Genomic DNA, 22183 nt, shown 5'->3' with positions numbered 1-22183 from the left:
ATCGCCTCGATGTTAATAAAAAAAAAATTACTAGCGGTTATCGATGCCAAAGCTTTATCATTCACGTGCATTTCAGCAGCAAAGCTAATTCTAATTCCACGCAACTCTTATTTTTATTTTGTAATCTTTGCCTAACAAATTTAATTCTCTCCCTTTTACCTCTCTGTCTCTCTCTCTCTCTCTCTCTCTCTCTCTCTCTCTCTCTCTCTCTCTTTTCAATTTTAAAGAATTAACTCTGTCGGACACAAATAAAATTATTTATTCGCCGGGTTGCGTTTGCACACACATAGACATATGCACATTCGGTTTTGCCGCAGACACGTGTGAGCTTACTCGTGATTCCGCGCGTTTATTTGCTCGGTCGTAAGAGCACGTTCGCTAAACACACTAACTAACGAATCTTTTTTCACCTCCCTTGGCTTACTAGATTTGTGTGGCTATGTGCTGTGCGAGTGTACGCGACGTTGAAAAATCGAATTTCAGCGCCGAGCTTCCGCTTGCTATCTGGAGTGAAGGAAATACGTCTATTTTTTCGCTCTCTCCGCTTCGCGAAATAATCGCTTCGCATTGAGTGTCAGGCAATTTTCTCTTTGAGCTTTCTGTAACGAATTTCGATACGAAATCTGATTGTTTTGTAAAATCCGAGTCATTTTCCATTATAATTCGAATACGAGAGATTTACCAAGTTATAACAGCAATGAAAACTGAGGCGCTTGCGCGCACGTGCAAGGTCAAGAAGTTCATGGTTGATATATATCTATAAGGCAGCAGTAGCAGCAGCTGAATTAGTTGGTCGAAGGCAAAAAAGCAAAGTCGGGGGATGAGTGTCTCAGCTCAAGGAAGCTGCGGGCTCGGCAGCAAGCGAGCCGATACCGCACGCGGCGGAGAAAGCTCGACGAGCAAGTAAGAGGGTACAGGCGGCGAACACACCGAGAGGAGCAGTTTGCCGAGATAATTAAATGGCTTAACGATATAATAAGCCCAGCAGCGGCGGCGGCGGCGGCGGCGGCAGCAGCTAGGCAACACTACAGAGCACTGATTTTCGTGTTCAGCTGCTGTATACATATACTCAGGCAGGTTAATTTATACTTGCGCGAGCTTGCGCCAACCGACGACGATGTGATTTTCAATGAATCGCGCCGAGCTTGTGTACACAAAAGGCTTAAGCTCGCACAATGTTTGCATGCTCTGAAATTGTTTCTCCCTTAAATCAAGATTCCACGGATTGCTGCAAGTTTGTTGATACTCTTAAGATTGAAAATATAAGCGTGAAAAATGTCACGATTGAAATGAAAGAATAAGAAAGAAAGCCGATAAATTGATTGGAGCAAAGTCGGCAAGATCGACCGAGACCGCAAAACACTAAAATCAAGCTATAGCCTTCGTTTCCAAGAAAGTTCGCTTGTATGTACTTGGATATATAGGTAGAGAGTAGGTCTCGAGGTAACATCTGCAAACTGGCGAGACACGACGAAACCGGGGACGCGATGGGAGTTTCAGTGGACAATTCTCCCTCTCAGGCTCGGTTAACCGCTCTATCGCTCAACATCTGTTATGGTTATCGAGGATTTTCGTCGCTCGACCGACGCTCGAAATGTATGACGCGCTCACGTACAGCTCTTGCGGAAATCAAGTGTGTACATACGGTAGGTACGTAGTAGTACGACTCACTGGCGTGGGCTGTACGCGATTGCCCTTTTCGTATTGATATGCTCCGCGGAATTTTCGAATAAAATCCCGAACGATAATCACGCGCGCGCTCGCGCACACGAGCGGGAATTAATCGATACATACGCGGCGAATGCCTCGCGCGTTTTTCGGATTTTCGATGAACATTTTTTTTCTGCCACCGTTGCTATACACAGATACGCTACTGGAATTCTCAACATTTTCTCTGTCTGTCTTTCTCGCTCTCTCTCTCTGTCTCTCTCTCGACCTTCTCGTGCGCGCGTGCACGGCTGCACGTTCGTGAATGCAAATAGCATCGGTGCAAAAACTCGTATACAGCTTATACGTAAGCAGATGTATGAGAATGGTAAATAAGAAACGAAAATACACTTTATCTGAATTATTACGAGGCGTAATTCTGCGACATGCCGTGTTGATAAAAAAAATCCTGGCATTTTTTCTTGTTGTCACGCAAAAACCAAATACGCTTTTCATTTTTTTTTCATTTCTCACAGACAGCACGAAGGCAGAAAGAAAAGAAAGAAAGCGAAAACCAGTAATACATAATGCAAGTTCCGAATGCACGCATCGTAGTTCAGTACGGGCTTGTACACGTATAACAACGACACATATCCTTATATTCGCATAGCAGCTGTAGCAGCAGCAGTATGAGGGAAAATATAAGAATGTCACGTAGAGCCTGAGATAAACCGAAAAACTAGAATACATACGTATATATTCATACACGCGCGCACATAGATATAGACGATTGAGCTGTTTCCGCGACATTACCCTGTCTCCGCATCAAGGTTCTCAGCTTCTCCTTAGTCTCGGAAGCAATTCCGAGTTGCTTCGCTCGCCAAATAAGTTCCACTTATTCGCTGAATGCGAACAAGGCCAGGACGCGAGGATATCTGTATAGAATACAGGCTCCAACCTCGCACCTTCCCTCCCGAGCGATACTTCTTGCCATCGGCAAAATGGAAGAACTGAGCTCGCTAAAGAATGCACCCGTGAGCGAGTAAGTTTGGTATTCTTTTCCACTTGCCTCGCTATGAGATGAAAAAAGAGATGCGTATAAAACAGCATCTAGCGAGCTTGAACAATTGTAGAATTCAGATGCGCGCGCGGGTGTAAGTGGTTGCGTCTATTAAGGCGGAAAGAAGAATGAGTAGCTGCTGCGTTTGGAATTTATATATGAACGCAGTTTACTACAGTAAATTCTTTTTTACTTTTAGCTTAATATAGCTAATACAATTCGTTGGTACATGTTTCGTACGAATTTGAGAGCGAACGAAATGTTTTAAACAAGATACTATAGCTGAAAACATATTGTATAAAAGCTCTCATCGTAAGCTCTAGCCTAAAATAAACCAGTAACAAGGAAGAGGTACTGTACTCCTTATGTAATACAAGCGAGCAGAGAATGGAGTAATGAAAACAAGAAGGTAAAAAGTGTAAAATGAGAGAGTGCAGGCGCGCTTACATGAATACGGCAAATTTTCGGTAAAATTGAATAACCAAACAACTATTATTTTTCTGACAAGGAAAACAAGTTTTTATAAAAAATGGGAGGTATTCAAATATAATTTATATTTATACTCGCAGCAATGGGAAGAGATCCAATTGGTATAAAGTAGGGTGTATTTAGGAAAAAAGTCAGCAAGAACAGGAAAACGAGAAAAAATAGTATATACGATCGGTTTCACGCAGCAAGCAAGCTTGAGGGAAGACGACTTCTTTTAGAATTTCTCTTTTCTTTTCTTTTGTCGAGACGATAACCGTATACTTGGTTCTATATTATTATGTCTCATGCGCGTAGCACGCTAAAAGTAAGGAGTGTATGTTCTATTTTATTCTGCGTCGATGGGGTGAGAAAAACTCTTTCCAGACATGTGAATTTTCACTTCTCCATTTTTTTTCAATAGCTGTGTAATTTTTATTGCGGCAACATAAATTGAAAAAAAATTAATAGAGCTTCGAATCAATTTCCAAAAGAGAAGTGAGAAAAGTAACAACCAGATATCATTTCATACATATGAACCAAATTAGGTACGTGAATATAATGCGATCTTAGTTTACGCAAAGGAAACGCAACGAGAAGCAGAGATAGAATTAGTCTTTGAGCTCATAGGAAAAGAAGAGAATCTAAGACGAGCTGTTCTGCTAAGGACTTGATGCACGTAGGCAACATTTGCGTCGTCGTTTGTGTGGATTCCGAATCAAAGTTCTGCTACTTGCGTACGTACACACAAACCCACTACTCCTTCACTCACACACACAAACTGTGTACAAGTTATACGTATTTGAAGAGGATAGAAATGCTGATTAGTCGGTGGCTCTGTACCATAACACATATAACTTATCCAGACAGAGCGAAGTATACGGGTGGTTCTGTACCAAATTGAAAAGCCCAGAAAAGTTTGTTTCAGCTAATATGCATCGTTATGAAAGGAACTTTTTTGAACAATGAGCACATGGTAAATCCTAACCTTAATATTTTTCAAGAATTGTCGATCAGTGAGATCACAAACGGCTATTTTTGTATGAAAAAGTAAAAATATTTTGTGGATGTGGAAAAGTATTTTTAATTTTACTTCATCGTGGATAAGCTTCTAAAATGCATACTGTTTTTGAATCCCTCTTTGAATTCGGGCAATTTTTTGGAATAATTAAGAAACCAATATTTTGTAGGTACTATAACACGAGCACAATCGCAAGAACCACTCTAATGCATTTAACGCGATCTACCAACCAATTTCTCAACATTTTAAATTTTCTGAGATTTTCTCATATATATGGATCCAGAGAATGGGAAAATTGCACAGCGGATCGTGCTTGTAAGGATTTCATATACGTACATATATACAGAAATGAAGAGAGAGTGCGAGCGAAGTAGAAGGTAGGATATATATTCACTATCTGTCCTTATCAAGTCCGCTTCATGCTCTTTCTCTCTCTCACTTCTCGGAGTCTGCTGCGTCTCTCTTCTGGCAAGGATAAGACGCTGCTTCTGCTGTGGGCACAGAAGGCTGAGGAAAGCCGGTGGCTTAATAGGGAGGAAATTGAGTGCTCGAGAGCAATATTGAAGGAGAGTTTCTCTCTCTCTGCCCTCCTTTAAACTATATCCATCTTGCACGCTTTCGAATTCCTCAAGCGTGCACACATCGACTAGGTGCTTAGTTCTCTCAGTGGTTCTCAATTCCCTCCCCTTCAGCCATATAAATACAAGTAGCCTAACTCTACGTATGAGCTTACCTATACGTGTGGCAGTGCCTATGTGTATGCGTTTAGAGGCAAAACAGCCAGATGGGAATTATTGACTTCACCCACCTGCCTGAGAGAACGAGAGAGAGAGAGAGAGAGACGTGATTCGCCAACTGGTTGTGCAGTGCCAACACCGTATACGGATTGAGGTGTCGAGGAGACTAATTTAATGGGACTTGTGTGAGATGCTTATAAACTCGATCAATGTGTATACGTACGTATTCGCGCGCATCTCTGTGTGTTTGCGTGTCCGTTAATGCATATATCATGTATGTTTATCAATTTACAAAACTTTACTTGAAAAAAAAAGAAAATAATAATATCCTTAGCGTGAATCTTTTTAAAATTGCTTGTAATTTGTTAATAGATTTTTGACTCCAAATGATTAAGGCGAGACAGGACGTTTACTACAATTCACGATCGTCATTCATGGACGAAACCCTACACGAGGAAACAAATGCAAGCCCACAGCCAAAATGGAAAACAAAACAAAAAAGAAAAAGAAAAATGCAATATTGCAACATATACTCACTCCAATGATTGCGTTGAGCTCGGTCATGGTGACTTGCTTTGCACGGTCGACCGCCGTGGCCACTTGCTGCTGGTGTTCCTGTGATAGGAACGGTAGAATTTGCGCAATTATCGCATTCAACCGCTTTGCTATTTCCGTCTGCAATCACAAGAGAAGAGAAAGAAAGTTAAAACATGTATTTTTTGTCACAGATGCTAAAATTCCTGATGTTTTTCAACTTGAAACAAATCGACCAACAAATCGCTTTTTTGCATGTACATTACAGATTCACTGACAATTTTGGTAAAAAGTCTATTGGGCAATTACTGATATTAAGCATTTCTATCAGGTTTGAGCTTTTAATTTACACATTCGTTTGATATCGAGTTCTAGTTTCGTTGAAGTAACCGCAACTCTATACGCGTTTGCTCAAAATTCAACCGTTTTTTTATCAGCGTTAGTGAGCAGGTGCACAGGATTGTGTTATGTTGCTACTCGTTGACAGAAACACAAATATTTTGCCAGTCGTTTCCAATCAGCCTCGCACTGAACATTGAGAGGAGTTTGCTGCTGCAGAAAAAAACTTGGGCAAATTCACGACGCGCGAGGTCAACGCCCTCCGTGCGAGGCCAAATAACTAAATGTACAGAGACGATGGAATGGCGATGAGAGACTAACTCTCTATAAAAAAAGGAAAGAGAAGAGCAAGGTAATGAATGTTTGCGCGCAGTGAAAACTGAGCGAGAAAATAAGCTTCGTGGATATCGATGAAAATGCGTTCGATTTACGTATTAAATCGCGATTGCGAAAAGATCTGGGGGCTTGATGAATATGTAAAGTTCGTTGAACCACTGTAGCTCTTGATAGAGAATTAATATTGATTTTTTTCTGTTCCATTAAGAGTTGAGTTGGTAAAATTTCATTATTTAAAGACTTATACTTTGCCCGAATTAAATATAACGGATAATTTTGGTATATCCGGCCAATAAGCTTTTCCAACTCTCCATTGCTCATCATTTTTCCAGTTAATGCAATTACGATCCGTACAATGGCGCATGAATTTACATTTGATTCGAAGGCGAGTAATAAATTTTTAAATCGAGTTACATGAGTATGCGCGAACTCCAAATGCTTAATACATGTGAGCGCAGTATTTAAAACGTAATCAACAAATTGATACCAGCTAGGAGTGCCAGTTATACGAGACAGTTATGACGGTTTTCTAGTTTATCGCTCGCGTTAAAGATCAATAAAAAGAGATATCGGCCGAGTGTTTAAAAATAGCCGCGCTTCACTCGATCGAATGCGGCGGGTACACATTGCAAAATTAAGCGTCGCTCAAGTAATAGCATTTGTATGTGTGTGTGTGTGTGTGTGTGTGTGTTTTCGCACTCTATTAAATACACGCTCAACGCGACGTCACATCGCGAAATTGATAAATGTATAAATATGTACGCGGCCGGTTTTCGCTTTAATATCCGTCGAATTCAGTCGAGCTACTATATCATTCGATACGCAAGTTTTCTATATACATTGGCTTGAAGTTTGAAAGATCAATGCTTGGAGCGCGCGTACAGTGTATATGTGCTTCGCGAAACGTGTATCTTTGATCAGTAATTGAAATAACTCGTCTACTAGCGCGACTTCTTGGCAACTTTCCCGATTCTGGCGCGCTACAAGACCAAGACTTGTCCGTATGACTGCGGACAAGTTAGAGCTGCCGAGAGACGGGAAAAAGTCACGATGTATGAGAAAGAGAAACAAGTTTATTTACCAAATGATTAAAACTTGACAAAACAATTACACATATTAAATGTATAAAATTATTAATGTTACTTTTTTCCCAGTAAATGAATCATGGAAAATGTGAAATATTTGAGAAAAGATTTTCTCTCGCTCGAAGCTGCGGTAGATGTGGCTTGAGACATTCTTCGCGGGGTTCGCAATCGATAAGTCATATCTAGAAGTATAAATATACCGAATATGAACGCACGAAAATTCAATGGTTTTGAAAGTATAAGCGAACAAGAACGAGAAAGAAAGAGAGAGAACAAAGAGCCAGAGCGAGACATCTTGGCACATAAATTCCCCCGGGCAAAATAGCTCGGGGTTTCATTTCTATTTGTTTTTTTTTTCATTCGATTTTTCTGCTCTCGACTAGAGTCGTTACAGAGTATAGAATCCGTGTGCACGTGAGCGAGAGAGAAAGAAAATCGAAGTGGAAGAACATAAACAGCGAATGTCTGGCGTCATCGTCGTCGCACTTGTCGACGTATCTATATACCAAGAGGAGAGAGAGAGAAAAGTTGGGCCGTTTCGTTTAGTTGGCAAGCAAGCCCTCTTCCATACCGAGTAGTAGCACTCTATAGTGAGTTAAAGGGTCTCTCTCTTTCTCGTTCTCCCTCAACCCCATTCGTTATTTTCTTGGTTACCTCTTGCTGTCACCCGGTTGCCCTGCTCTAAAACTTTGTAACGCAATTACGCAACCCTTTTACTCTGTATATACGTATATATATCTCAACAGCAGCAGCAGTGGCAGCAGCAGCAACGGTGGTATACTCTTTTCTCTTCCATTTCTCATTCCGCGGGTGAGTGAGACTACTGCTTTCTTGCTTGTCTCTCTCTCTCTCTCTCGTCGCTCGTTCTCTCTCTCACTCTCTTTCTCTTCTTCGACCTTTAATCACCCATTCTGCTCTGCTACTCGCTCACGCGCTATCTGTCGTGGCAATTTCAGCCTGTCGCTCTTTCCCTTTCGTTCTATTCCAACTGCCACATAGCATCCACTGTATTGCTACTGAATACTTTGTGAAGCTCTTCCTCTCACTCGCTCTTTAGTCTTCTTCTACTTTCCTTTTTGGCCGGATGGCTCGACTCATTTTCGCGTACGTTATAATTAGTGGCTTAATGACTACCACTCGCTTCTCTCCTGCTCAGAGCTAGGCCTCGTCGTAGTCGTCGTAGTCGTCGTCGTACCAGCGCAAACGGGGTAATTAAAACAACAACTCTCTCGCCGCTTTATCTTGCCCCTTTTTCTTCCTTCCGCTTTTGCTCGCGCTGCCATGCACACACACACACACACACACACACATACACTCACACACACCCTTTGGCCTGTTATATACTAGCCTGCACCGAGAGAACGGCTTTTTAAATACGACCATGTCCGGGATTTGCTACCTCTCTTCTTTCCCTCTCGCTTCGCTCTCGCTACTCGACAATCTTTTTTTGATTCTTTTGCTATTATTCCATTGGACTGAACAATGGGATTTCTCTCTGTCATTTCGTTTATCTGAGCGTGCCCCTCAGCCAGCAGCGTATATATACGTTCGGAGCTTTCTTTTTAATATGCCTTATCGTTTGGTCATTCGTGATCGAGTCTCCCAGCGTGTACACAGAGCTTTTTCGCTTTAACCTTTTTCTCCAATTCCTTTGCGCATTTTTCATTTGAATAATGAAAATATATACTTTCAATAAATTTCACTTGCAAATAACTCATACTATATAACCAGAAAAAAAAACAATAAATAAATCACTTGCTCAACTTTTCACTCGTAATACTTCTATATAAGAATAAGAAAAAAAAAAGGAGAAGAAGGGGGAGGAACCCAGCTGCGATCGCGATTTTGGCACACAACTGCACTGAAGGAGGCGGCGGCATCGCTTCTGCGACAATTTAGCAAATGGAAGAGAAAAGTCGCGGACAACGACGCTAAGTAAGTATATAGGAAACGAGAGAGAGAGAGACGGAGAGCAAGAAAAAACGGCAAAAAGGAGAAATCGACTGTGCGCCTGAGAATAAACGAGGGTAGCACGAGATACGTTGAGCGCATAAATATTTTATAGTACAAGTCGTCTGCGCGCGTGCGTGAGCATATTGTACTCAACTACATAATTCTCCATCGCTACCGAAAGGAAATTAATCTCCTGGAGATTCTTCCCGTCGCATTATAAGGGAGTAGACGGCGACGACGAAGACGATAAAAAAAGAATAAGAAAAAAAGAAGTAGAAAAAGAAGAAGCGAAGGCAGAAAAAAGTAAAGAAGTTATGCGACTGCTGGATACGCGAGGTGTGAATAACTGCCAGTTGCGAAGAATTCCTCTGTATGTAAATCTTGAATGCGTGGAATTCGATTGAATTCAAATTGCTAACACGACGAAGGAGTAAACGTTATTTTGGGTCTCCACACGCGTAGTGCGTCTGCGCGCTTACGTATATATATGAATTTAATTCGAGCTGCAACTCTCTATTACAGAAATATACATGCGAAAAAACGTATTAGCGATAAAGGCGCCATTCGAAAAAACGTTCATAGATCCGAAAGCGAGTGCATTATAAAATATATACGTATAGGAGGATTTTTAACACTTCAGATACGTCGAATTTACATTTACATTTGCCCAGGTAATACCCTTTTTTTGCTATACAACTGCTATATACGTCTACGACTGAGCTGCTACCGCTGCTACTCTATATAAGATACATCCAGGCGCGCGCTGATGTTTGCCATTTTACCCGCGCATACACATGCCGTAGTGCACACCTCGACGATCAATATACATGTGCGGGTATACGTATCTGTGCATACGTATATATGTGAGCGTGCATGTATCGAGTGTGTATAGAGAAGCGCAAGGCATCCTCTTCCACTTCAGTCACCCGGAAAGTGCCTTCTCGCGTGCTCAAGCGCGTAAAGCTCATGCTAGTGATAGCGCGTTATGTATACACGCGCGTCTCTATATACTCTATGTTACTCTCTACTACACGTGTTACCCCCCGCACACACTCACACGCACACACATATGTGCATACTCATATACGAAGTTACATATACATACGTATGTATATTTCGACGTTCTATTCGAGCCCATTCACTGCGCAAAGCAGCAGCTTGAGTAAAGCCAACGACGTACTAACTGCAGCTATCGCGACGAGCCCTCTGTCTTGTATATGGATTACATTTTTGAATCTAAATTTTTCTTCGCAACGAAAAATGTCGAAAAAAGAGGAAAAAAAAATTACGACGTACCCGAGGCAACGAGAACACGCAATTAAATTGAAATAGTAAGTTTGCGCTTGAAGCATCCTATATTGGACGCAATAAAAGGAGTGCAGCGCATCGCGTAATGTACAACGCGCGCGAGTCTAGATATTTCATAGTACACACCAGAAGTGGTATAAAAGCGAGTGGAAAGGATGGTGTAGCATAGCGTCGTAGTTCCGTATACATATTATATACATATATGATATATATGATGTATATGTATAAAAGAGAAAAAGAGAGAACGAGAGAAAAGGTTAAAAAAGCTCTCGCGCAACAGCGTAAAATATGACGCACGAGAGATAGCAGGTACGTGACGCACAGGGGGAAAAAATCATATATAGACGCCGCCGCCGCCGCCGCCACTGCTCTGAACCAAAGTGAGAAAGAGAGGGCGAGAATAAAAGAGCGACGTGCCGTACGAGTATGCTCTGTATATATGTACGAGTGTGTGCGTGTGAGTGTGCGGCGGCTGTGAGCAGTGAGTATGGAAAATGCAAAGCGTCGCAAGTGCGCCGATAAAATTCTTCGCCTGGCATAAAATGTTGACGTGCACCGAATGCCTTCGTCGACGCCCCTCTCGCTCTCCTTGCACCAGGCGCGCAGCACATACACACGCACTCGGGCGCAATATAACTTTTTGCGCGCATATATACCTTATACGTACGCGCACATGTATACGAGCTTTTTTTCTTTTACCATCAGATATTCCGATAATCCGATACATGTGAAAGTTTTGCGCGCATAGAAAAGCGAACTCCCCCGCACATACGCACGTATCTGCGCTCTCCAATGTTGTCAACTTTATTGAGATTTCTTCGTGAGCTCGCTTCATACATATATTTGGTAAGAGTTTTATGAATAGTAAAGGTCTCCATTTTACAGTCACATATGCTTGGCTTTTTTCTTCATCTGCTCTCGTTAATTATACTGCGTTAATTAAAGAATTCTGCGCCGTCGTACCAAATTGTTCGCCGACTTTCCGCAGAGAATCGAATGCCCGTTCAATAATGATCAGCCGGGGGAAACAGGAATTTTTTGCAACAACATCGTATAAAAACTTAATTTCCACCTGGATATGGACGAACATTGTATATTTTTACGCAGTAGGCGTGAAATTCGATTTCACGCCTGGCCGAGGAAAAAAACAAAAGCGCGCGCAGCATATCGGGAGCTTTAAACAAAACAAAGAGAAGGAATTGTGGCATATTGTTCGGTGCATTGCTTTTCAACCACGTGCGCTGCAAACGAAAATATATACGCATGTATGTATGTATGCTATGTGCTGCTACGTGTGCTCGGTACACCGAAAATTGCTCGTATAAATATTCAAGCCACACACGCACACGCATACGTAGCCTCCCGCGCCGCCACGCACATGTGTACGTGAGCGTGTATGCATTAGCCAGAGGGAGTAACTCGTCTGCTAATTTTCTATGGCTCGTTTCATGCATAGCGCCACGGTAGCTGTTGGATGCATCGCTTATTTTTCGCTTTGTTATCCCCCTTTCCAAATAAATGTATACGCAAGCGTACGTACATTATATTCTACACGCACGTAGTTTCGTACGTATATTCGTGCGCGTATAAATGAATTTTCAGCGAGTGAGCGTGAGCGCGGACAAGAGCAATTATATAATCTGTGCAAGCACAGCGTTGGCTGCCGCATACACGCGTACCACGTACGTACACACGTGCACCGACACGTGCAGACCCCAATCGACAATTCGAAAATGTACGTATAATTTCATGTTAAAATGTCTGTATATTTGTGTGCCGCTGCATTGCAGTATAGAACAGCACTATAGTATACTGTATAGCCGTTGGTTTGTCCTTTTCCTTTTTCTAGCGAGCACACGAGCTCACTCGCGTGTGTAGTCGAGCGATGATTATTGCAAAACTGCCGGCTCGGCTTGCTCGCGGCTAAATCACCGGCAAAATCGAACGGCGCCTGTGCGCGCGTCGCGACATGCCACCGCTGTAACACTGCTACTGCAGGTATTACGGCTTTGTAACTTCGACTCGTGTGTTTGTACACGCGCGCGTATAAATTTATACGAACGTGCATGCGCCGCAGCCAGACCTACACCCCATTCATATGCTATTTCACACTCAACGAATTTCTCGCTTGTACGAGCGATTCGAATTAATCGCCCAATGAAAATCGATCGCTCCGCGTGGAGGCTAATAATTATCACTGAGCCGAGCCAATTATTTTTCAATACATAATGCTATAGTAGCCAAGTAAAGATAACGATTTTCGATTCGTATTATACCTATGTACTTGTAACACACGTGACTATTGACACGAGCACGAAAAAATAATATAAATAACTACGAGCGTCGAGGGAACGAGCGGAAAGCAATCAATTTTCAATTCTGCAGGGAACCGTCTGACTCGGTGAAAGAACTAAGATCTTGTACGCCTATGCTATATAGCATGGCAATCTTGAGAGAAGAAAAAAAGCGCACTGTCGATACCACGTATACGTACAGATCTACGGCCTGAATGCCCGCTCATGTACAACTATACAATTACCAATATACTATCTGTGCACGAAGCGGCAAGAGATACAAGTGGATCTCTTTGACTCTTCTCGAAATCATGGAAGGGTTATATGGTACATGGGTTATAATACTACGTGAAGCGTGGTGAATCAAAAAATAGGGCGTTACAATGCTTGCTTTCAAAAGTCACTTTTGAACCTACATGACAGACTTTGCACTGGTAGAAGCAATTTCGGACCATTCAATTTTACAGAGAATCGGCCGCGAATACTTATATGGATATTTAACAGCAGTCAAAGATCGTCAAATGGTTGAGCTGAAGTAAGAGCTGCTGCGTCAGTGCTTGATAATAATACGGAGTAGCGAGAGAGGGGGAGAATTGGAAGATGACACTTGAGCAAGCACAAAGCAGAATACAAAGCAAAAGGCTTAAAAAAGATGCCAAACCCTCTTCGGTTGCCAAACTCGTGAACTTTCGACAATAAGTGCCAAATGCTCAAATGCGTAAATTCGATTTTTAAAGATTGAAGCGTACCCACAAAGCTTTTTTGTATTCAATACAAATGAGCTTAATGTGCAAGTGCGCGTTGATATTACCATATCGATTGTCAGAGAAAATGAATTTCTAGTTGCCTCGTAAAATCTTTTAGAAAAGCTCACCACCGACGAGTACGCTTCCACATAATAAATAGTTTCACGTAGCTGCTGTTTACGAGCATGCGCGCCTTTACGAGCTGACTAACATTTTCCACCGTTATACATTTATATATATTTTTTTATATTCAAACATAGGTCGAGCGAAGAAAGACACTTACGAGAGCAATGAAAAGTATAAATTTTCAACTGTTCAAGTATACGAGTACTCTAGGGTATTGAAAGAGCCCAATTAAGAATGGGGATGTGAGAAATATGATCCTGGGGATGTTAATGGCTTCGAGCGGCTGAGATAGAGTCAATTAATAGCTAATTAAAAGCAAAAGATGGCTGGTATTATGTATTTAATCTGGTACTCGGCACTTTGATAAATTTGGGCTACAATACAATTCTGTAATTTATCACTCGTATCTATATTTTCCGTGGATGCTTTCCGGGGAGAAAAATGTACGAAAGTGTCGAGACATATGCGACAAGTGACATTTTTAGGAGATTCATGCGGCAGTGAATTTCTGACATTTTCGAAAGCTGCTGAATACATGGGTTTATTATACGCAAAAGCAAAGTGTATCTCTGCAGTACTGTACTATGGAGTTGAGAGGAGGAGAAGTAGGAGAGAAGCGAATGAAGCGTCTAGTGTAGATACAAGTGGATTCCATGCAGATAGATATATGTATGTTATATGCACGTATACATGGAGGCAAAGTGTAGACGATAGAATGCCTCGTATTCGATTTGCAAAGCGGAGATGAATAGCATCGTCGCAGTCACTGCGTATATCTCTAGGGCTGTTCGTTGTCTGTCAGTCGTCGTCGTCGTCGTCGTCGTCGTCGTCGAGGGTATGTGCTTGGCGCTTTGAAAGCGTATGCGATGTACCGATGTGTTTGTATGTATATACCGCGGCGGAGACGAGTGAGTTAGGGCGAAAGGACCATGTATACATTCCGGTCAGTTTGTTCTCGGTTATACGAGACCTTCAAACTCGACGGTCCAGCTTGCCCACACACTCACATACACACAAGTATGCGATTGATTTGAAAAATAACAACTTGAAGCACAAAGACGATATGACTTTCTCAATATTTCAATATAAAAAAATAACGGTGGTACATTTTTGAATAAATAATGAAAGTCGTTGAAACGCGTGAGGGAGAAAAAAAAGAAAAAGCAATGAAAAATTAGAAATACGTCGTCGAGATTTGAGTTTTCGCACTTGGCCTATAGGTACAGAGCAGCCCCGACTGTGCGAGGGTACCTAGAGTCGCGATGCGGTCGTAAAGTTGTTGGAGCAAGTGGCCACTATATTACGAGGACGTATCGTCGAGAGCAAAAGCTCGGAGCAAAAGCAACGCTGCAACGCCTCGGACACTGACCGCTAAGCCCACCCAAGCCTATCTATCTATATGTACACGCCGAGACTCTCAGAGAGAGAGAGAGAGAGAGAGAGACTGGTATATAACGCAGTCGCCGCGTTTACGATGCTCTTGGCTAGCAGCAGCGCTAGAGGTAGGTGGAAGCAGTTCCTGGCGGCTAAAGCCCTTTCGGCTTAAACCGCAAGCCACAGAGTCGGTACGCCGTCCGTCGCGAGGGGGGCACAGAGGGTGGGAGGGTGAAAGCGTCGACTGGTGGCGCGAGGGGATGGCAGCAGCAGCAGCACAGAGTGGGCGTCGGGTGAGCCAGCGAGAGAGGCTCTATATACTACCTTGATTAAACGTGCCCATAGACCGCCATTATCGCTGATTGCGCTGAACATTAACGGACTCGCAGTGCCAGTCGACGGTGGCGCTACCACTACTATCCGGCTATATATTGTATAGTGCTATATAGTATACAGATAGATGTGTGTAGTGGTGCAGCTGCCACTGGCAGTGGGAGTATAGCGCGTTGATGATGCTACCTACATGCTATAGAGATGAGATTATCGCACGCGAGGATCGTCGACGTATGATTTCGTGTTTGATTACCCACACTGACGCGCCGGCTAGAGTATATACGCAGAGGATAGGTAGCGTACGTACTGCACGACTGCCTCCGAGTGGCGCACGTACAAGCGCTAATTGGCCTGTTTGATCGAAATGGCAACGTAGACGCGCGCGCGCGTGCATACACACACCAATGGCATATAACTACGTTGCTTGGATTGATGCTGCTGCGGTTTCGGCTCAATGGCGATTTTGCAAATGAGCTTGGTAAAGCTGGGTGACTCGACACGTTCGCACGGGGCGCAAGCCTCCGCTCTCGGTCGGACACGTATTTACTGCGTCTATAAGAGTCGTAGACTCTCTAAAAGATCATGCATTTTATTATGGGATTCTGGCCTCCCTGTCGAGCGAGATAAAAAAAAAGAGCACTCGTTCGTTCAAATGAACGAGAACGAATGGATTTATAGCAATAAAAATACTCGGAGATTTGTTAGTTGAGCGGGACGCGAGCAGTCAAGCATACACGACTTTAACGTTCGGCCAGCAGCGAAACGAGTCGAGAGAAAAATGGATACAGTTCCGTAGCAGATAAAAGCGTGGTAAATTCTTTCTATCTATCTCGACTACTGGTAACAAGGAAGAAAAATGGTCAAAAAAGAACGAGAGAAGAGGGGAAAAGGACAGAGGCCGTACTCACCCCAAGATTGCTCTCACGCTTCGATTAGCCATCCGGGCTTCTAGCTCACGTACGAACTCGCCAAGTGTATATGAAGGAGAGGGGAAAAAGTGCTGACGTATTACTCGGAATACACAGAGGGAAAAGAACAAGTTGACAGGACGGAAGGAGCTGAAAAAGCTTGGCACGCGCGACGAGCTAGCAGCCAGCCAGAGTAGCAGTATATATTCGATTGTCCTGGCTTTTTTTTCCCTTTTATATAGTAATGATGAGTAAACAGACGTGCCGAGGGCCGAGAAACACACATAAGATTGAAAATGTATCAGGTTATATGCGATTCTCTCCTCGGTCAGCCGCTACCGCTTCTGGTGCGGTGTATTCCGCTCGCGAACGCGTCGCGAGAGCTGCTCGTTCGTGCGGCTCCGCACGAGCACATAAATTTCCCGTACCACCTTCACACGTCTCGCACATATGTATAAAATCAAATTAAGAACGAGACGATAAGTTGTGCGAGCTCTTCGCTACATATAGTAACTGCGCACGATAGATAAAATCAAGCGAAGCGTTCAATATCGTATAATCCCCAACAGATCCGACCTAACGAGTTTGAATTCTCTCCCCTTTCTCTCTCTCTCTCTCTCTCTCCCTCTCGGTGCACATTTCGCTCGAATAATTTTCGCGCCGTAATATAATCCTCATTGAATTCAACAAGCGCAAGAGAGAAAGCTCACCTACACCACCCACCCCCTCCACGCACAGGAACCGCAGTGTAATGCGAACATCTGCATCGGCATATCAGTCGAAGCGTGAAAGCGATACAAAGAGTGAGGGAGAGAGAGAGAATATTCAGGCCAATGTGGAATAAATTAACGATGTAGTCGGCGAGTCTTTCTCTGGCAAATTTACCACCATCCGGAAAATCTCCAAGCTGTAAAACAGCTATTTCTCGCGTGCTAGTACAGTGAGGGAAAGAAAGAGAGAGAGAAAGTACGACGGAGCGTAATTAACGTGCACTATATAAGCGAGCGGAAACGCCAAGGGTGCTTTTTACCTACTATGTACTTTTACAACTACGTTTCCCTAATTTTGCTGTCTACTGTCTCTTGCTTTCTCTCCTTCTCTCTCCCTCTCTTTCCTTCTTGTGCGCCAGTTTCTTTCGATTTTTGTTCTTTCTCTCGGCTACGCTTCCATTGTGTGTTACGCCCCAGTCGTCGTACTACGAATACTACTACTACTACTACTACTACTACTACTACTACCATTACTGCGACTCTCAGTAAGCCCGTTTTCCCGCTTGTCTTTTCGACCTGGCATTTGCATTTTCTCAACTGCTGTACTACTAGCCGAGACTTACTTTGCCAAATGAAAGTTGGAGGGAAAAATTATTTATAGTCTCGCTTCTTCCAACTCGTAATGAATTTAAAATTGTAGTGCACGGGCGAGCGCGCGCAAAAACTTATGCATGCGATGACGCGATTTAACTCAAGCGCTAGCTTCCTTCCTTTTTTACTCTCTTTCTGCAGTAGTGCAAACAAAGTTTAGTCAAACTGCTCTTGATTAAATATAAGACAGTCTGCTAAACGAGGTGCCGGGCAAAAAGTTTCGAAAAACATTAATCGCTGGAATTTAGCGTCGAGGTATTACGCTCAACGGCCAATTATTCGCGTCTCATCTCCGCTCTGTATTTCTAGCAACAGCAGCAGCTAGCAACGCGACGTTCACCGCATAACAAATGAACGTTGAAACACTGTAAAGCTTCCGACTACTTGCACGCGGCTCCTCCTCTCGTGGTTGCCTTTATCTCTCTCCGGCTTCTCTTAACTATACCGTGTGAGCGAGAAACCCAAATTAGTACGTGGCTCTGCGGCGAAGCCATCCCGACTCAGCCTCCCCTACCTCTGAGTGCCCCTTCCCCTTTTAAAACATCCTCTTAGTTTCCCTCTCGTTAAGACGTTGACGCCCTCACGCGCGACCAACTTTGTACTGTGTTAGTTGCGTACACCCCCTTTCGTACAATGCCTCCGATGGTACTTTAGGCTGAAAGACATGCTATGACTACGGCCTGTTGACTAAGAGCAATGGTAAACAATGTGTAGCTCGTGAGTCGCTCAGCGGGAGTAGTGGGGTAGAGATCAAGGGGGGAAGGGGTAGACGACGACGAGAGGCAACCCCACTAAAAAGCTGCGCGCCCTACGGTGAATGGATTTGATTAATTGTACTAGTTTGCGGACTAACCTGACTCAACGCTGACTCGTACTACTTGCTTTATTTCTGTCCGTATATATTTATGATATGCACGCTGATGCGGCTTTAAACTGTCTGAATAAAAATAAGAGTGAAAAAATGTTTTAACTACGCTCGCCGCCCCGGCATTGTCGAAATGAATAATCTCCAACGAAATCACAGCTCGGACTTTTTTTTCAACCTTGCTCGACGAGTGGAAAGTCGTAATATTTTTTATGCAGAGCTTTTTTAAATGAACGATCAAAACAAAACAGCGCCTCGGCGTTACGCGTCGCTAATAATCCAAGAATTTTCGTTTTATAAATTGCGGAAATGCGCTAATGTAAAAGCAAGAGAAAAAAATACGAATTTCTCAAGCTCCTTTTTTCATACAAATATACCTACATAAATACACACGAAGAGACAAAACACCAAGCGCGAGTGCGCTAAGAAAAAAAGTAGAGCTGCTCTGGTGTTAGTACTGGCGTCAGAATGTAAAATAGTAGCAAGCGGAACGTTTAATATCGTGAGCAAAATTCGCGTGCTTTTTTATTACTCACTTGTAGCGAGGAGAAAGAAGGTGAGGAAAGAGCACGGAGAGAAAGAACGAAGGGAAAATCTCTTTTTGGAGGAAAAAAGGCGCAGAATTAGTGCGCTAGCTGCAAACTTCTCTTTTCTCGTTTCTTTTCTTTTCTTTTCCTCCCTTCTTTTTTTTTATTATCCATTCCACTCTGCAAAGCTGCAGGTTCTCGGCAAATGGAATAATCCAGCGATTTTCTGACGTTGTATGCGCAAGCGAAGGGAGCCTTTTGAATGGACGCGTGTGTGCGAAAAAGCGTCGAGTGCGGATATCATCGTTGAGTCGACGGTAATTCCATCCAATACTATGGAAATCGACCTTAACGATCGAGTGGGCGAACTGTTTCTTCTTTTCCTATTTTTCTGAGCTCCAATGACGTCTCTTTTTAACACTTCCTATCGTTTTTCACTCCGTTTCTCCCTCTCTCTATTTCTTATACATACACACACACACACTTTTTTCACGCTTATACGTACGTACATAAACATGATAGAAAAGCGAACGCATATGGGGAGCAGAGTACGAGCGCGCATAAGACGATACTCAAGGTAAAGCTATAAAAAAGCTAGCGTTGAGGTTAGTTATAGATACTTGTCCAGAACAACCCTCCATGAGTACTTTTGCTTTTTTACTGTACACTTTTATGATATGATTTTTTTGCAATACCTTATAAAATAATAAAATTTAATCTTTATCTATATAAATTCAGAATATTTGTAGATATTTTTATACGTGTGTAAGTCAAAACAAACAATCATCGCTTTACATTTCTCATTTTTAATTTTAATTTTTTGTATAAAATCATACTGGTAAATAAAAGTGTCGATCAATGCAGCATGAACAGATTTAAAGAGGAGATATCGAAGTGCCGATTTTTTTTTACATGAAACAGTGTAATAATCGCACACATTTGTAGCTGAACATAAAAGCAACTAGTACTCGCTTTTATGCAGATAAAAGGCTAGCACAATGACAAGAGTGTTATAAAAAAATACTTTATCACTTTTATAGAAAAAATTTCGATCTGATTCTTCAGTAGTCAAGAATGATTTTATTAGTGGCACAATTACATAGTAATTTTTTAATGGGTGAATATTTTATTAAGAATTAAATCGTCAATTCAAGAGTTTAAATAGTTACAAGTTTGTTTTAAACTATTTGATTAGATAATTAAATGAATAAAACGTCAACGGCGTAGAGAGCTTTTCGATGGTAAGCAAGTGCAAATTGTTTCGTAGGATCTGCTTTATGTAAACTGTTTATAGAATAGTGAAAACCGAAAGCAGTCGAACAAAGTTAGCGAGTTAATCAATCGTGCGCACTGGTTATCCGCTGAATAATCATAACACGCGCACTAGCTTCGCTGCTCGGAGCTCTCGCACAGGCGCTATTGCTCCAGTTCTCCGCAGAGAGATTCGAAATGGATCGTTTAATTAGCCGACGAGCATTGCCCTGCGCGCTCGGTATATCTATACAGCTGCTGTGTAGCAAAGCGCGAATAAGCCGGAGTGAGAGGTAGAAACGTATTAATGCACAGGAGACGAGCGCGCGCGAGCGACTGCCTGGCTTCTCTCTATACAGTTCTGTAATATACATATATACAACGACGAGTTTACATTTCCCTGAGGATTGCAAAAGCCTTTGGAAGTAGAAAAGTCGGTCTGCTGATGGTGGTTGTACGCTGAGAGTCGAGGGAAAAGAGCCAAGTACACAGAGTTATATGAGGGTTTGTTGTAGCAGTTACCTCTCAACGCTTGCAAAGTGTCGCTGCTTTCTCAAGACTTATATCGAATTACTTCGTTACGCTATTTTTGTCACATATACTCTTGGCGGACCAACTACTATTTCTTTTAGAAATCGAAACGTTATGAGGCCAAAAGAAGACGACGCCTATGCAAATTCTTGATAACAACATATTCTTTCCTCGATTATCTATTTTAAACATCGGCTCAACAATAGATTTTCTATACACAGCTAATCTTGAATAATTTTTGCGCAAACACGTGTTTATCTCAAATTTATTTATACAATATAATGATCTAGTAATAACACAAAATTTATTGATTATAATTTCCAGCCCATGTAGCAGTAAAGGCCGGCAGCGGCGTATGCCCCATAAACGCGAGCAATAAAAGCTCCGCGCTCCCGAGAAGAAAAGACCCGAAGGCCAGTATAACAGTAGCATAAAGCAGTTTCACGAATTCTCAAACGCGAAACGATTCCACTACTTATACTGCAACGTTTAACGATCCGTTAACGAGACTAAACCCGTGGCTCGTCTCTTTAATATACCACTAGCACACAGAGTACAATACGTCGCCGCCGCCCGCCGCCACCGCCGTGTGCGCATCCGCATAAAATCTGCCGTAAAGCAAGACGCTAATGGAGGCACCGCGCGAGACAAATGCTCCGAGTATACTTCTTATAATGTGAGTGTATCGCGAGCAGCAGCGGCCGTAAATGCGAGTCGCGAAAGTCGTAAAAGCTCTAAAAGACTCTTGTTGCTTCTCTTGAAAAGAGATAGCAGCAGTAGTCTACTACTGCTTCCCTTTTCTGACTGTGCATACGTGTGTGTATATGTGTGCACTATATACACCTATAGATATATATAAAATAAACTTTTTTCTCTTTCTTCCTTTGCTCTGTATAACTTGCGCTGTAAAGGCTTTTAAAGAGCCGCAGTCCACTTCCTCCTACTGATTCTCCTCTTTCTTATTCTTACTTTTTTTATGCTCGGGCTCGACGATAATTGCACTCTTTCGCGCGGAGCTTTGCAAGACGAGGTTACACGAAACTTTCATAAATACACTATTCTATACCCAGCTCTTTTTCTAGCCTTATATACTGTAACCCAGCTGTTCTGGTTTCTATCTCGGGCGGAGACAGAAAAGTTTTCAACTTGTTCAATGAAACGTAAGTAATGAGTAGAACCTTTTTTCATGTTCCTTTGCCTGCCTTTTCTATACGTAATTGGTTATGTAAATTTCATTTTCATTCGTCGCTCGCTCATTTTTACATATTGAAATGCAAGATGTTGTTTTCTGATCAAATCTATGATTTCGCGATTATTTTCTTTATGTACTGATAATTTTTAACTAAATGACCATGTGTGATCACATCATTTCTTTAAGCTTG

General features: G+C 42.5%; 1 protein-coding gene across 4 annotated transcripts in view; it reads right to left on the bottom strand.

Moving 5' to 3' along the window:
- Positions 1-22183, bottom strand: part of LOC106649384 (protein groucho-like) — a 94114-nt gene that overhangs the window by 23278 nt on the left and 48653 nt on the right. For all 4 annotated transcript variants that reach the window (XM_023460288.1, XM_023460287.1, XM_023460289.1 and 1 more), the window contains exon 5: positions 5468-5605. In XM_023460288.1, the coding sequence (XP_023316056.1) occupies positions 5468-5605 (138 nt within the window). The remainder of the gene's footprint in view (positions 1-5467; positions 5606-22183) is intronic.

Source organism: Trichogramma pretiosum, unplaced genomic scaffold (genome assembly GCF_000599845.2).
Source record: "Trichogramma pretiosum strain Unisexual culture from Peru unplaced genomic scaffold, Tpre_2.0 scaffold45, whole genome shotgun sequence".
Taxonomy (NCBI): Eukaryota; Metazoa; Arthropoda; class Insecta; order Hymenoptera; family Trichogrammatidae; genus Trichogramma; species Trichogramma pretiosum.
This window is presented reverse-complemented; position numbering and strand designations above follow the sequence as displayed.